This window comes from Neohortaea acidophila (assembly GCF_010093505.1).
Source record: "Neohortaea acidophila strain CBS 113389 unplaced genomic scaffold BDY17scaffold_5, whole genome shotgun sequence".
Classification (NCBI taxonomy): Eukaryota; Fungi; Ascomycota; class Dothideomycetes; order Mycosphaerellales; family Teratosphaeriaceae; genus Neohortaea; species Neohortaea acidophila.
In genome coordinates this window covers 655,452-670,530 of record NW_022985514.1, presented here as the reverse complement: position 1 = coordinate 670,530, position 15,079 = coordinate 655,452, and the positions used below count along the sequence as shown (strand labels likewise).

Genomic DNA, 15,079 nt, shown 5'->3' with positions numbered 1-15,079 from the left:
TCAGCACCACAACAATGGCAGTAAGATAGCACGTTTTCTCATACTCCACCCTCAATCACAAAACTAACGAGACTCTCTCAGCCCGCACAAGAACAAAACGGCATCCTAGGCTACGCCGACAAGACCGGCGAGTACAAGCGCAAGGACTCGCAGTTCCGCAATTTCGTGTCCAACGAGCCCGGCGCCGAGTTTCCGGCGGAGAAGGACCGGTATCATCTCTGTAGGTATCATTACTTCCGGGTGGAGGCTGAGCTTGGAGAGTGGTTACTGATTGGATGCTTTGCGATCTGGCAGATGTGTCGTATGCGTGTCCGTGGGCGCATCGAGCGCTCATTGTGCGCAAACTGAAGGGGTTGGAGGAGATTATTCCTTACACTTCTGTGCATTGGGAGATGTTGGAGAAGGGTAAACTCACCGCTCAGTCACATTAAAATGGACGACTAAAGGGTATATCAGGATGGCGCTTCGCCCAAAAAGACGAACAGCTCCCGGGCGACAACGTAACGCCCGATCCCCTGCACGGCGAAGGCTTCACGCACCTCCGCCACGTCTATTTCGACGTTAACCCCAACTACGAGGGCCGCTTCACGGTTCCCACGCTCTTCGACAAGAAGCAGAACAAGATTGTGAGCAACGAGTCGAGCGAGATCATCCGCATGTTCTATCATGTGTTCGACCACTTGCTGCCGGAGAAGTTCGTGAAGCTGGATTTGCTGCCGGGGACGTTGAAGGGGGAGATTGAGGCGACGAATGAGTGGACTTATAATGATATCAATAATGGTGTGTTCTTTTGTCAGATGCCTTGTTGATGCGGGTTGCTGATGATCGTCGCGCAGGTGTCTACAAGAGTGGGTTCGCTACGTGAGTGTCTCCAATAACCAGCTAGAGACGGCCGATACCATGCTAACTACTCCTCCTCCCAGCGCCCAAGAAGCCTACGAGAAGAACGTAACGCAGCTCTTCAAATCTCTCGACCGCGTCGAAGAACACCTGTCCAAAGCCCCCGGACCTTACTACTACGGCGACAAAGTCACAGAAGCGGATGTCCGCCTCTATCCCGTAAGAAACAAAGCACCTTCTCTGCATACTGCACACTAACGAACAACTCACCCAAGACCATCATCCGCTTCGACCCCGTCTACGTGCAGCACTTCAAGTGCAATCTGCGCGACATCCGCAGCGGGTATCCCGCCATTCACAAGTGCGTCCACCACTGTTATCCTCAACCCCACTCCATGAAGAAGACCCATGAAACTAATGTTGTGCCAGGTGGCTCCGACACTGCTACTGGAACAACGACGCGTTCAAGAGCACCACCGAGTTCACGCATATCAAGAACCACTACACCAAGAGCCATAGGCAGATCAATCCGCCCTCCGTCACGCCTCTGGGCCCCGTGCCGAACATTCTCGGCTTGGATGAGGAGGTGCCTGCTGTCGCTGCGCGGAAGTAGTTGCTTGGGCGTGGTATCGTGTGGTGGACCGATTGTGCAGAGAGGGAGAGGGGGATACAAGCAATCAAGCAATTATGAAGTTTTGTATATCTCGTGCGAATGGAGATACATGCCCCTCCTCAAATGTTTCGTAATAGTGTTCGTTTCACGCCATTACCTGTCCGACCTTATCGTCGACGTGTAGAAGTATGGCCTGCCTCGCATCGTCGCCAAACACCGCCGGCTTCATGATTCGCGGATGCACATCAATCGAACTGGTCCGCTTCAACCGATCCGCATCAAGTTCGTGAGCTGGGGACAACGCAAACCCGTCCGACAACCCCGATAACTCCCCCTCGCGCAGATCGTTCTTCCCATCCAGACTCAACAGCGATTGTGCATTTGCTAGGATCTCCTCCGCCGTCGGACGAAGCTCACTCGGCACCTCGCTTTCAGGGATCTCGAGATATCCGCCATCATCGGGGAGCTCGACGAAGTGGCGCGCCGCCAGCAAGTTGATATCCGTGACGGGTAACGTGCGATGGTAGTAGTGATGTTGTTCGATGGCGCGGGTGATGCGCTCTTCGCGGACTTCATGCGTGCGGCGCGTGATTGTTTCGTGCGTGACGGCCGGTGCCCATTGCTTGTAGACTGTTGTGTGAGATGTTCTCGCCGCTGCGTTGTCCGTGGGAAGCGCGGGCAGAGGTTTTTGAAGGTCGACGGTTGATATGCGTCGTCGGTCTTTGGTCACACGTTGGCCAGAGGGAGGAGATGAGCAGGAGAAGCTTTGTGTTTGGTGGGTGTCGATTTCGGAAAGTCTTCGGAGGTCTGGCACCTCTGGTTTCCGCGTGAGGCTGCTTCGTCTATCCTCGAAAGACCAGACGGACGATGGGTTGGGCCTCGACGTTTGCCGGCTTACCACGCCGTCGATTGAGCCGTATGGGGTCTGTTGACGAGTAGAACAGGCGGTGCTCTGGCGCTGGTCGGGGTTACAGCGGCGTACATAAGAGCAGTGTTGGCTGACTGGCCGCTGGTGCCCGGAGGGATGAGTGCTGGGAGTTGCCAGACTGGGCGAAGCGATCGAACTCGATCTTGCGTGGGGAAAGAGCCGCTTGACAGCCTCCACCTGGGCCGACAAAGAACGAGAAAGGTACGGATATCTTGGCCGGATCGAGTTTGACGGTGGTTTGCATGATGTTCGAGGGTTCGTCGGCTCGCTCGGCGCATGATTTCCGGGGTGTGGACAGCTGTCTCGCACATGAGGCGTAGAATGCGGGCCGTTTGGAAGAAGCTGGATTGATGTTGATGCGGCTGTTGGTGGCTGCGAGGGTGTGCCTCTGCATCGCCCTGCGAACATGGGCAGAAAAGCGGTCATGTTACAATTGAGTGAGCGCGAGAAGAGAACATGAAAGTGAGTTCTCTCTGAATAACTTGAATGTGGAACAGAAGGAGAGACGTGATGTGCAGGGAGATGTCGAGTCATGGAGGCAGTCATGGCCAACATAAGGGAAGTAGCGAGAGCCGCACAGTCTGGAAAGTACCTACCAAGAGACGCGGGAGACAGAGGGGGGCTCATGGGTCCATCAAGACGCAGAACAGCGGTTTGGTCATTGCGAACGCGTTCACGAAAGAGCTGCGTTAATGTACAGAGGCTGAGGAGGAGGGAGTTGAGATGAAGTGGTCTGTAGAAACTGCTGGGACAGCCGATGGCCTCGCGTCTGCCTTACGACTAGACATCCACTTCACGGCAACGACATCTGCTCAGCTCATGCAAGAGACTTTCCCTCGTTCAATACACAGATTATGACGTCCCATATATGCGCCACAACCTAAGTCATGATCAGAACGAAGTGGTGAGGGGCTGGAAGTCATTGCACCTACCGATCCATCCAGCACTGTGTGATCCTTCCCGCCACGCCATGTGTCCTGCACATGGAAGGCTGCGCACAGAACAATAAGGCAGGTGTGGCCAGTCCATACAGGTAGGAGCCTCTTATCTCATCAGAGGTGACGATTCTTTTCTTTTCCACATGCTAATACCCTCTCTTCTCATCACGCAACACATTACCTTTGCATCCCCTCTTCCCCCATCACCTCCATTCCTATCCGCTATTGCTCAGTACCGTTCAATCTGATCCGCAGAAAGATCACAAACACGGTGTGAAGAATCGTCTCTCTGCACTTCACAATGGTTTCCACCGAGTCTCAGGCCGCCATGGATGCGGCGAAGAAAGCGGTGCTGGAGTTCATGTGCGTACAACATCAGCGTCCATTTGCCGATCACATTACCTACTGATCTTTCCAGGAGCCGGAATGGTCGCCACAACACCACCGTCCACGAGCGTGTTGCCCCCGCCATCTATCACGAAACCATCTCGCGCCACGAGCACGAAGAGCTGGTGACGGTGATTGAGAAGGAGTTCACGCAAGATCGTGAGACGCGTCTCTTCCTCCTTTCCTCGATCGAGTGCTGACGCTTTGATCTTCTTTCGAGACTTCCACACCTCCGTCCAACCCATCACCGACTCGGAGACGGCCGAGGAGCAACATCATCACAACAACCTGCCCGTCGAAGATCGTCACTTTGAACACGATGATATCGATGACCGTGACAGCCGTCTGGCCGCTGAGCGGGAGAAGTTCAAGGATGAAACTTACCATGTCAATGGCGAGCACACCCAGAATGTCGTCCCTACCGTGACGGGAGAACGCATTCATCATCATGTTCGTCTACCAACTCTTTCATCCTGACTTTCGCGTTGAATCGCTGCTCATCATGTAATAGGTCCACGAAATCATCCAACCTATTGTCAACAAGAGTATGCTTTTCTCGAAACCCCCTTTCCTTGTCTGGTGCCTGCTGATCATCAACACCAGTGACCATCGAGCCTCACATCATCCACAGCACAGTGTTGATCCGTGAGATTCGTAAGTGGAATACCCTAATATTCGCCACACCGATCCTAACAGCGAATTCGTGCAGATCACAACGCGTCGAAGCACCACATCCTCTCCGCTCTGCCTGCCGTCACGATGGCCGAGTTCAAACGACAAGGTGGTGTTCTCGTCGGCCGCGAAGAGCGCTGGGACAGCTTCGAAGGCGAGCCACGCTCTGTTGGAGGTGTCCTCGGCACGCCTCATACAGCAACAACTGGCAGTGCTGCAGCGAACGAGTATTGTCACTCCCCATTCATTACAATTGGCTGTACACTAACATCCCCAGTCAACCAACCCCAAGCGTCACCGTCTCATCCGCCCCCTCAGCCCCCGAACGCCGCTCTTCCCTCGCCCAACCACAATCCCAATCCCAATCCCAATCCCAATCCAGCCCAGACACCAACAAACCCCTCCCAACCCCCTCAGCGCAAGCCGTAACCGAAGCCCGTAAGCTCGGCGAGGGCGGCACCGCAGCCCAGCAACAAACATCACCGACCGCCAACGCCCCCAACGAACGCCAAACTTCCACCGCCGGCCAAGCAGCAGCACCCCCCGCTCCCCTCTCCCGCCCTAACCAGCCCGTGCAACAGCAACAGCAGGGCCGCTGGAGTCTGCTGCCCATGCACCTCGCCAGGAGCGCGGGCGAGGGTCAGCCGGGCCATCAGCCTATTCGGGCGCCGTTGAGGGTGCCGCAGGCTCAGCAGCAGCAGGGGAGTAACGAAGGGAGAGCGGGGTCTGTAGCGAGGGGTGCTGGACAGGGACAGGGACAGGGGCAGGGGCAAGGTGATCAGCAGCAGCAGCAGGGGAGCAGACGGGGTTCATGAGTGGTGACGACGCGTGTCGTGGTGGATGTGGGTGATGTTGCTTTACGATGTTGATGGATTGGTGTTTGGCGACCTGTGATGACATCCTCGGAACGGCCTCATATATCAATCCTCTGTATTCTTGCTCACATAACCTCATGGTCCGTCCATCCGTCTACCACATCGTCGTAAGCGCACTCAGCAGACTTCAAACGCTTTCGACGCAAGCTATGCAATCTCCATCAAGCCCCCACGGGTCCATTCGCTATACACGCGACAAAACTCTCAAGACAAAGAAATCGCAAAAACCGCGCATGGCGTCGTTTCAAAAAAACACTCTAGATTCCTCTTCACTTCACACTACTTCCCAAAGCCAAACTTATGCCTCTTCTTCTCCTTCTTTGGCTCCTCTTTCGTCAACTTCGCCGGGCCAGTCTGCTGATGACTCGCCGCGTTCCCGCTAGTAGGATCACCGGGCATTGGCCGTGCACCATTGAGTCTTCCACTTGTACCACCTCCCGCGCCATTCAGATTCATACCCGCCATCGCTTGCGTAGGCATCTGCACCTGCTGGGGCTGCGGCTGAGCCTGTCTCTGCGGCTGCTGCTGCTGGGGCTGCTGGGGCTGCGCGACTCCAACCGGAGCGGGCGGAGGCCCATCCGCCTCAAATAAATGCGCTGGCGCCTTCTCCTTCGGCGCATCGGCGGGGATACCTAGCCGCCTGCGATCTGCAGACAGATCCGCGATTTGCCGCATGAAGAGGGCAGGCGTTAGCATGTGGCTCGTGACGAGGAAGATCTCCTTAGACGCGGCGCGGCCTACGTCGTAGCAGGCGCGGCTTTCGGAGTAAGTGGCGCCGCCTGCCGCGAAGACGATGACGCGCTGGCGGTTTTCGGTGGAGGGAGCTGTGCGGGAGCGGGCCCAGGTGGGTTTGTTGACGGAGCGGAGGGAGGAGGTGGCCGTCAGGCTTGGACGCATGGAGGAGTCCTCGAGGTCGAGGGGCGGTTTGGTGTAAGGGAAGGTGTTGGGGTCGAGGGTGTTGGTGCAGTGAGCTTCGAGGAGGCGTTGCAGGACGGGTTCGTAGCGGCTGATGAGCACTTCTTCTTGCGCGCCTTGTTGCGGGATGGGTTTGCGGGGGAAGAGAGGCGGTGGAGGAGGCCGGGGATCTTTAAGTTGGCGTGTTGTGCGGGCGCCGACGAGTTCGAGGTTAGAGATGATGTGTTGGTCGGAGGGCGGGAGTTGAGCGTGTGCGAGGAGTTTCTGCGTGTCGGCGGGGAGCAGGCCGTCTTTGTATAGGAGGTAGAGGACGAGAAGGCGCAAGCGGTCCGGGGGTAAGATGCCGTCCTCGTCCAATAGTCGCACGACTTGGTCGGCCAGATGTTTGGATCGCTTGTAGTCTTCGTCAAGACCGGTGGCGCATGTTTGCTCGGCCGCACTGATATCGGAAAGCTTGAACCGCTGGAATCGATTCATACTTTCTTGCGCCATGCCCAGGTGGAGCGCGTACGCTTCCTTCAATTCCTGAAATTGCGGCAACCCTGCCATCATGTCTTTGATAGCATTCAACCCGTTCCTGCCACCCACAGCCTCCTCTCCGCTCTTAGTGGTGAAGTTGGGGTTGTCCTTGAGGAATTTCTGAAAGTCCGCCATAAGCTTCTCAATCACGTCTTTCATGTGACGGTGCCGATTCTCCGTCCATATCCGATCTTTCTCTGTGATGGGGATATCCTTCTCTTCTTGGTCGCGCTGACCTTCGTTGATGGTGGTGCGAAAGGTCACGGTGTCGCCGTCTTTGATCGGCAAGAGATCGTGCGCCATGGCTTGGTAGGTAAACTCGTGCACGAACGGAGCGAACAGATCCATGCTGCGGTCGACAATGTACAGCGCCCCTCGCGGTCGAGTCTGTGACGAAGGCGGGGGAAAGTCGTTGTGGAATTTGGCATAGAGATCGAGCTCGTCCTGGACGAAGCGCGCGAGATGAGAGCAGAGGATGCTGGCTTCGTGTGTTGGTGCGGCGGGGCGGTAGTAGCGAATAGTTGGGTATTCTCCTAACGCCACACAGACTCCAACGATCTATCCTTCGTCAACGAGACGGTCGACAGACATGGCCAGGGGTTGGAGTATGTTACCTTCTGCGCGACATCTTCCATATGTTGCCTTACCAAATGATTGCATGCCGGGTGGAAGAGGATGGGAAAGCTCCAAGGGTCTCGAAAGGTGACGAGGTGGGATTCGCGTGGAAAGAACTCGACGTTGAGCGTGGTGAATTGAGCGATTTGCTCGCGAGCTATTGTAGATTGGTCGATTCGCTCTCGTAATGAAGGTCGTAATACTGCACGGAAGAACATCAGTAAGCAGACGCCGCCCCGCCCGTGTGTTCGCTGGAGGACATACGCGCGGTCCAGACAAGATGACTTCTATGATATTTCCTTTTTTGAAAGTCGGCCATGAGACAGTCCACAATGTGCTCTTTGGGGGTAAGGAAGTAAAGGGCGTCCACATCACGATTGGTGGGTCGGCGATCAGTGATATCCTCGATGTCTGGAATCAGGTCAGGACGGGATGCGCGGGATGGGGGCCGGACTATTCGGGGGAGGTGTACTCGTAATGTTTTCGTTGAGAATGGCGTCTTCTTCGAGGACATTGTCGATTAGTCGCCGGCTTTCTCGGTCGACGACCATCACCTTCCACTACAAGCGCATTGTGCTCAGCTGAACGTCAAGAGTCGGGTGGTGGGGGAGGTTGGGATGAGCTTACATCGCCCCTGGTGATGCGGTGGATGGTGCTGAGCAGCACTGCGAGAGGAATTAGAGCCGACAACATGCCTGCTAGAGGTAGGTAAAACATACCATCGCGCTGCGCTTCTACGATCGATACACTCATGGCGTGTGGTGGAGGGGGGAATGTTTAGAGGTCGAGCTCGGAGGTGGTCGATCAAGCATGCCTCACCCACGCACACCCCGCCACATCCACATGCTGGAAGCAATACTTCTCGCTGCACCTGATCCTGCGTACGCCAAGGGTGAGTGCAAGTCGGAGTCTTGTGCAGTGCAGGGCGGAGGAAGAGGGCGGTGGGATGAGGAAGGCCGTCATGTCTCGGAGGTGGGCTTGGCTTCGCCGCAACTTTCTTAGTCAGCGTTGTTGACCTCATCTGTAAATTCACGATGCTCGCGCATAAATGTGTCGTTTTTCCAAGGACCGACCACTGCACATCTATCCATCCATCGGTGATGCTATCCGCCTCTCGCCGTCCTGGCAGATGCATATATTGTGCTTTCCGCTCCCAACAATCCTACCTGCAGTCCCTACGCCACCGCCGCTCCCTACACCTTCGCCCTTCGCCATCCCACTGCAATGAAGGTGGACTAATTCGCTACACCAATGCCCCCTACCAGATCGGCACTCACTATCCGCAACAAGAGGCCAGGGAAAGACGAGCGCACGCCCGGAGGAGGGATGAGGCCAAGGATCTTCGAGGAAGCAATGTGCGCAAGGTCTTCTTCGGCAAAGGTGATGCGCCTCAACACGACACCGATCGACGGTGGAAACTCGGGTTCGAGGATGCTCTGCGTCAGAGGCTCGAAGTCGTCAGAGACGAGCTTCAATATGCGCCTATTGTGGAAGAGCTGAAGAAAGAAAATGCGAAGGCTGGCGAGCACAGGACCGGCGACGCAGACGGGTTCAACAAGCTGTGGGCCAAGTACAAGTCCGATCTGTTCCAGCCACCCGAAAATAGCACCTATTCTCCTACTTCTACGGGACCGCCTTCGAAGAAGCGCCCCGAAACAGCCGCACGGCGATTGCTCGCAGCATATGATCAACGAGGCGTGCAAGGTCTCGATAACCGGATTAAGCACGAATTCTACGCACACATTACCAATGCCCGCTTCACGCCCTCCGACATTCGAAATCAGCGAAAAATCGCCGACCTTCGCTATCCGGGCGAGTGGTTTCCCGCTACCCGCACTCTGCATCGCAAGATCTTTTTGCACGTTGGCCCCACCAATTCAGGCAAGACCTATCGCGCGTTGCAACGCCTCGAGCAGGCCAAAGCTGGTGTCTACGCCGGCCCTCTTCGCCTCCTTGCTCACGAAGTTTACTCTCGTTTGAACGCAAAAGACATTCCTTGTTACCTCATCACCGGTGAGGAACGGCGCCTTCCAGAAAAGCCATCTCCTGATGAAGAGCAGATAATGTCTGCGTGTACGGTCGAGATGGTGCCGCTGAATCGAGCGCTCGACGTGGCCGTCATCGACGAGATTCAGATGATTGGCAATGCGGAACGCGGTTGGGCGTGGACTCAAGCGCTCTTGGGCGTCAGGGCACAAGAAGTGCACTTATGTGGAGAGGAGAGGACGGTGCCGCTGATACAGGAGATTTGTGCATCTATGGGCGAGGAGCTGGAGATCCATCGGTATCAGCGTCTTTCCCCCCTCGAGGTCGCCTCGGAGAGCTTGGACGGAGACTTGAGAAAACTGCGAAAGGGAGATTGCATTGTCAGCTTTTCCGTCATGGGAATCCACAGTCTGCGTCGCCAGATTGAGCGTGTAAGCGGCCGCAAGGTGGCTGTCGTATACGGTAGTCTTCCCCCAGAGACCCGTGCGCAACAAGCGCGTCTGTTCAACGATCCCGACAACGAGTACGACTTTCTTGTGGCCAGTGACGCGGTTGGCATGGGCTTGAATCTCGCCATCAAACGCATCATTTTCGAAGCATCTTCAAAGTTCGACGGTGACCAACATCGAACCCTTCAAGTGGCGGACATCAAGCAGATTGGTGGTCGTGCCGGACGTTATCGTACGGCCGCACAAGCCATGACACAGTCGGCTGGGGACAAAGCAGAGGAGGCGCTGGCCGCTGCCAAAGGAGACGTTCCAGCTACGCCTCCCTCAGACCTTACGGCGACTGCAGCGGAGACCAAAGATGCTCCACCTTCGCAACTTTCAACCCCCTCAACGGCCACAGCCGAGTCTACGGGCTATGTGACAACCTTAGAGAAGATCGACTACCCCATTGTCAGCACGGCTATGGTCTCCGACCCCGAGCCGATCCGTACCGCTGGCCTATTCCCACCCGGTCCCGTCCTTGAGCGCTTCTCCGGCTACTTTCCCCCACGCACACCCTTCTCATACATCCTCACCCGCCTCCATGAACTCAGTCAAACCCACACGCGCTTCCACCTCTGCGGCCTCCGAGACTCCGTTTGGATCGCCGACCTCATCGAGCCCGTAGAAGGTCTGACCATCACAGACCGCAATATCATCTGCTCCTGCCCAGCGAGTCCTACAGACCGTGAACTATGGAAGGACCTGATGCCCGCGCTCGCACGCTGTGTCGCCGAACAAGCCGGTGGCGATCTCGTGGACCTCAAGGAGATACCTCTGGAAACGCTCGAGGCGGAGGTGAGCACGAGTCGCGACTATTTGCGCGCGCTGGAACGCTTGCACAAAAGCATCGTGGCGTATCTCTGGCTGAGCTATCGCTTTGCCGGCGTCTTTGGACAGAGGGCTCTCGCGTTCCACACGAAGTCTCTAGTGGAGGAGAAGATTGAGACCGTGCTTGCGAAGTTCTCGTTCTCGGAGAAAGAGTATAGGAAGATTGCAGCGCAGCGGGAGCAGCTTTTGCTCAAGGAGATGGAAAAAGGTGCTGAAGCTGCCGAGCATGCTGCATTCGGTGACGAGGACGGGGTGGTGGGCGACGAGAACGCTACAGATGACGCGGCGGAGCCAATTGGAGAGGATGAAGATTTGAGGGAGCAAACGAGCCTAATCGCCGGAGGGGACCGTTTTGCCGGTGAAGAAGACTTGGGCCTGCAAGACGATGATTACGGCGGGTCCATCGTCTCGGGCACTATCGAGAATGGGACAGACAAGGCCTCCGACGCCTCACGCGTCGGAGTCGCGAACGACGTCTCTTCTGACGGACTAGCTGCCAATGCGACGACCCCTGACGCTTCACACCTTCTAGTGGGGCGGTCCGTACTTGCTTCAGACGAAAGCGAACGAAGCGGACGAAACGAAGCGACGACAAATCGAAAGCAGCGCGAGAACACTTCGCCCGGCCATCTGGCGCACCTGGACGCCATTGCCTCTGAAGCGGAGCGTGGGGTTGCTTCTAGAAGATAGTGATGTATAGTCTATACTCTACATGAGCGCGCTCATCTTCTCCCTCTAGATTTGTCTTGTCCAGTTAAGTTTTGAGTCTCGCGGCTTTCCTTATGCTCAGGTCAGTGACTGCCGAATCACTGGTTTGTTGATTCTGTCCAACAGCGCAGGGGTTGATCGTCCGCAGCGATCATCGCTGTTGTCCCTCACGCGTGCTTCGCAGGACAGCTGAATCGGCCGCCTGCCGAAGGGTCCAACCCACATTCTTCAAGCGACTCATGTCCGCCGTAACCTCCCTCCATCCCACTCTCACTCCCACTCCGTCCCCTTCAGCCTCTGCATCAAATACTCCACCTCCACCACCTTCGTCAACGGAATCACATGATCCTTATACATGGCCACCACACCATCGACATCGACCTTCCTCGGCGCCTCGGCATTCATCCCCGGATCCGTGCCATACATGTCCGCCTTCATCCGCAACCGCTCGAGCACCTTACGCTCGACCTTTGCGTCCGTAATCGCGGCATCTATTCCCGCACGGTCCTCGGCTTTGATCAGGCGGATGAAGGTTTGCGGATCGGATTGGAATTTCGACTCCGCGACGAACTTGCCGAAATGGATTCTGCGACTGAGGGCCTGCAGCGCGCTGACGTCTGCTGTCGCTGCCGAGCCATAGTTTTCTTGCGCTTCGGCGCGCTCGGCGCGGGCGGGCTTCATGCAGCAGCCGGGCAGGATATTGCTGACGTATCGCCGCTTCAATTCCGAGTTGACGTTGACGTCGTTGGGGTATAGGACTTTGGGATAGGCGAGCGGCGGGAGGAGTAAGGGCTGCATGGCGTCGGGGAAGAAAGGGTATTCATCGGGGCTCTGGTAGCGTCGGATTTGCGATTGTAATTTTTCCTGCTCGCGCAGCACCCAGTCTGAGAAAGAGAGGTGGGAGTTTGGGATTGGAATTGCGCCTGCTTCGTAGATTGTTGCGTTGAGGGGAAACTGGGCGCGCTCGATGATGTGGTAGAGGACGGTGTCTTCGAGGCGGATGAGTTGGTAGCGGATGTGGGGGAGGGAGAGGGCGGTGGAGGCGTCGGAGAGGTCGAGGACAAGATCCATGGTTGGAGATTGGCGAGGTTCTAATCCTCTCCCTCGTATGCAGAAAGAGGTTTGAACGGTTGTTTGCGAGCCAAGGGCGGGGTGAGGTTGTGCTGCTTGGCATTGACTGATGGAGACCTGGTCGAATCGGGTTAAGCTTAATCAATTAGTGAAGTCAGGGCAAACATCAAGGCTGCTGCAGCTCGAGCCCCTCGCGGAAACCAACTCACGAGCACGACTCAACGATCGACCAATAATCGCCACCACAACTCCACCTCAGCCATTGCACGCTTCAGACCCCTCGAATTATCATGCGTCGATAGCAGAGAATCTACGTGAAATAGCAGAGATGGCCAGCCATCGAGGACGGAGCTCTTCGCCCCAGCGCCCGCCTCAACATCTGGCGTATTCAGAAGACGAGCCGATCATCAATGTAGGCGGCATAGTAAGATGATCACGGGCGCAAGACCGCTACTAACACCCTCCAGACACGACAAATCGAAGCCTTCGGCCGCACCGTCCACGCGACCGCCGCGCACATCATCAACGCCAACTTTCCCCAAAATGAAAGCCTCTCCGCCCCCTACAACACCGCCATCAGCTCGGTGCACAAGTCCCTGCGCCGCCCGATGATCCAGCGCTCCGTCTTCTCCTTCGCCAAAGCGAATCCGCGCGAGCTCATCCGATCGAATTTCAACACGAGCGAAATCGAGCACCGCGCCATCTCGCATCTGCCTGACGAGCTGCTGCGCAACATCCCGCAGACGCAGAGCCGCTTCAGTCTACTGGAGGGCTTCAAGGCGAGCTTGCCGGATGAGGAGACGTTCGCGGAGAAGGTGGCGAGGAAGCGGCGGAGTAAACATGGACGTAAGATGCTGGAGGCTGGGGAGAAGGGGCCGCCGCAGTTGGTTACGTTGAGGAGGGATAGAGACCAGCTGAATCATCGGCTTGAGATGATGGGCATTCGGAAGAATATGTGCGCCAGTGAGATCAAGGAGATTGATGACAAGATCTCGAATCTCAATACTATGCGAAAGGTGATCTTGGATCGGCTTGCGGACTTGGAGCAAGAAGAGCACGATTTGGAGGGGGAGATTGCGGACGTGGTGGAGAAGATTGACGTTGTGCAAGAAGAGATGGATGATGAAGTGGCCATGGCGACAAAGAGTCCCACTTTTGGTGCGCCTCGCGAAGAGGAGGAGGAAGAGGAGATTCCGGTTGAGGAAGTTGAGGAGGAGACTACCGGGTTCATGTCCGAGTCGATCTACGAGAAGCTGCCCAGCATGAGCAAGTCGGCAACACCTTCGCCGACGAAAGCTCGACGAAGGAAGATGCCGAGACGGATATCGATGCCGGTTCTGCACGAACACATGGAGCCTGGGTCGCGGATACGGGAGATACAAGCTCATAACGATCTCATCACAGCCCTGGACTTTGACGCGCCGTTTGGAACGATGGTCACGGCCGCTATGGACGATACCGTACGTGTTTGGGATTTGAATGCTGGACGCTGTATGGGCTTCTTGGAGGGCCATCTGTCGAGCGTGCGGTGCTTGCAAGTCGAGGACAACATCGTGGCAACCGGCTCCATGGACGCAAGCATCCGGCTTTGGGACCTGAGTCAGGCAGACTACAGCCCACAGGCGAATCCCAGCTCGAGCATACACGCCAAAGCACCGAACGAGAACGATGACGGCGAAACGGAAGGCGAATCGGCGCCCATGGGCGAAGACCTCTTCAGCTCCAGCAAATCCGACGACGAAAACGAGAATCTCCAGACTCCGCCGGAGCCAGAAGTTCATGGCAACGCAATGGCAGACTGTCCACTGTTCACACTTCAGGCCCACGTGGCGGAAATCACCGCGTTGCACTTCCGAGGATCAACGCTAGTTTCGGGTTCAGCTGACAAGACACTGCGACAATGGGATCTTGAGCGTGGGCGATGCGTGCAAACCCTTGACGTCCTGTGGGCAGCGGCTCAAGCATCAAGCATCAACCCAGCCAGCAACGCCCCGGCTAGTGATGGAGCGGCCGGCGGAGGAGAAGGCAACTGGTGGCGGCCAACGGGCGGTCGCTTACCAGCTGCTGAATCGGACTTTGTTGGAGCGCTGCAAGTCTTTGATGCCGCGCTCGCATGCGGCACGGCAGATGGGATGGTGCGACTCTGGGATCTGAGGTCTGGAATGGTGCATCGAAGCCTTGTGGGCCACACCGGACCTATCACCGCGCTCCAATTCGACGACGTATTCTTGGTGACTGCGAGTAAAGACAGGAGTATTCGTGTAAGTTGTGGACTTGTCTTGCCATTCATTGCATAGTGCACGCCGCTAATCTATGTGTGTGAATGCAGATATGGGATCTGCGCACGGGCACCATTCACGACGCCTTCGCCTACGACAATCCCATTTCGTCGATGATGTTCGATGCGCGACGCATCGTTGCGGCGGCGGGAGAGGATGTGGTGAAAGTGTACGATAAGACGGAGGGCGTGCACTGGGACTGCGGCGCGGGAGCTGGACTGCCCGAAGGCGAGAAGGCTGGGATTGTCGATAGAGTGCGGATAAAGGATGGATATATGGTGGAGGGTCGGAGGGATGGCATTGTAGGCGTGTGGTCCTGTTGATCAGGACTGACGCTACATATATGAGGAACTACGGAGGATCTCGATAGAGTGAAGCGCATACGAAGTCAAGTCTGCAGCCTTTCAGCCTTTC

At 56.4% G+C, this 15,079-nt stretch overlaps 7 protein-coding genes across 7 annotated transcripts; 4 read left to right on the top strand and 3 right to left on the bottom strand.

Moving 5' to 3' along the window:
* Positions 1-14: 14 nt before the first annotated feature.
* BDY17DRAFT_323940 (glutathione S-transferase) lies at positions 15-1,453 on the top strand (the record flags this gene model as incomplete). Its single annotated transcript, XM_033737104.1, has 8 exons — positions 15-20; positions 82-220; positions 295-405; positions 457-780; positions 837-861; positions 924-1,059; positions 1,116-1,201; positions 1,270-1,453. The coding sequence occupies 8 exons, from the start codon at positions 15-17 to the stop codon at positions 1,451-1,453; spliced, it is 1,011 nt and encodes a 336-aa protein (XP_033589756.1).
* Positions 1,454-1,570: 117 nt separating this feature from the next.
* BDY17DRAFT_296969 (uncharacterized protein) lies at positions 1,571-3,063 on the bottom strand. The gene has a single exon (XM_033733526.1). It carries the CDS (start codon positions 3,006-3,008, stop codon positions 1,599-1,601), a length of 1,410 nt encoding a protein of 469 aa, XP_033589755.1. The 5' UTR covers positions 3,009-3,063; the 3' UTR covers positions 1,571-1,598.
* A 588-nt stretch (positions 3,064-3,651) lies between these two features.
* On the top strand, positions 3,652-4,807 carry BDY17DRAFT_249600 (uncharacterized protein; the record flags this gene model as incomplete). The annotated part of the gene is made up of 5 exons (XM_033730998.1): positions 3,652-3,865; positions 3,927-4,156; positions 4,218-4,251; positions 4,310-4,360; positions 4,416-4,807. The coding sequence occupies 5 exons, from the start codon at positions 3,652-3,654 to the stop codon at positions 4,805-4,807; spliced, it is 921 nt and encodes a 306-aa protein (XP_033589754.1).
* Positions 4,808-5,532: 725 nt separating this feature from the next.
* BDY17DRAFT_249802 (Sec1-like protein) lies at positions 5,533-8,055 on the bottom strand (the record flags this gene model as incomplete). The annotated part of the gene is made up of 6 exons (XM_033731016.1): positions 5,533-7,245; positions 7,302-7,504; positions 7,567-7,713; positions 7,775-7,862; positions 7,930-7,967; positions 8,022-8,055. 6 exons carry the CDS (start codon positions 8,053-8,055, stop codon positions 5,533-5,535), a joined length of 2,223 nt encoding a protein of 740 aa, XP_033589753.1.
* Positions 8,056-8,354: 299 nt separating this feature from the next.
* BDY17DRAFT_296962 (uncharacterized protein) lies at positions 8,355-11,300 on the top strand (the record flags this gene model as incomplete). The annotated part of the gene is made up of 1 exon (XM_033733525.1): positions 8,355-11,300. Exon 1 carries the CDS (start codon positions 8,403-8,405, stop codon positions 11,295-11,297), a length of 2,895 nt encoding a protein of 964 aa, XP_033589752.1. The 5' UTR covers positions 8,355-8,402.
* BDY17DRAFT_296961 (chorismate mutase) lies at positions 11,301-12,438 on the bottom strand. The gene has a single exon (XM_033733524.1). It carries the CDS (start codon positions 12,384-12,386, stop codon positions 11,586-11,588), a length of 801 nt encoding a protein of 266 aa, XP_033589751.1. The 5' UTR covers positions 12,387-12,438; the 3' UTR covers positions 11,301-11,585.
* Positions 12,439-12,545: 107 nt separating this feature from the next.
* Positions 12,546-15,062, top strand: BDY17DRAFT_296960 (WD40-repeat-containing domain protein). Its single transcript, XM_033733523.1, has 3 exons — positions 12,546-12,798; positions 12,854-14,647; positions 14,716-15,062. The coding sequence occupies exons 1-3, from the start codon at positions 12,715-12,717 to the stop codon at positions 14,986-14,988; spliced, it is 2,151 nt and encodes a 716-aa protein (XP_033589750.1). The 5' UTR covers positions 12,546-12,714; the 3' UTR covers positions 14,989-15,062.
* The last annotated feature ends 17 nt before the right edge of the window (positions 15,063-15,079 follow it).

Coding starts and splice junctions, on each gene's coding strand:
- BDY17DRAFT_296969 (XM_033733526.1), bottom strand. CDS start 3,008: ATGAGCCCCCCTCTGTCTCCCGCGTCTCTTGGTAGGTACTTTCCAGAC.
- BDY17DRAFT_296961 (XM_033733524.1), bottom strand. CDS start 12,386: ATGGATCTTGTCCTCGACCTCTCCGACGCCTCCACCGCCCTCTCCCTC.
- BDY17DRAFT_296960 (XM_033733523.1), top strand. CDS start 12,715: ATGGCCAGCCATCGAGGACGGAGCTCTTCGCCCCAGCGCCCGCCTCAA. Junction 12,799..12,853: donor AAGACGAGCCGATCATCAAT/GTAGGCGGCATA, acceptor AACACCCTCCAG/ACACGACAAATCGAAGCCTT. Junction 14,648..14,715: donor GTAAAGACAGGAGTATTCGT/GTAAGTTGTGGA, acceptor GTGTGAATGCAG/ATATGGGATCTGCGCACGGG.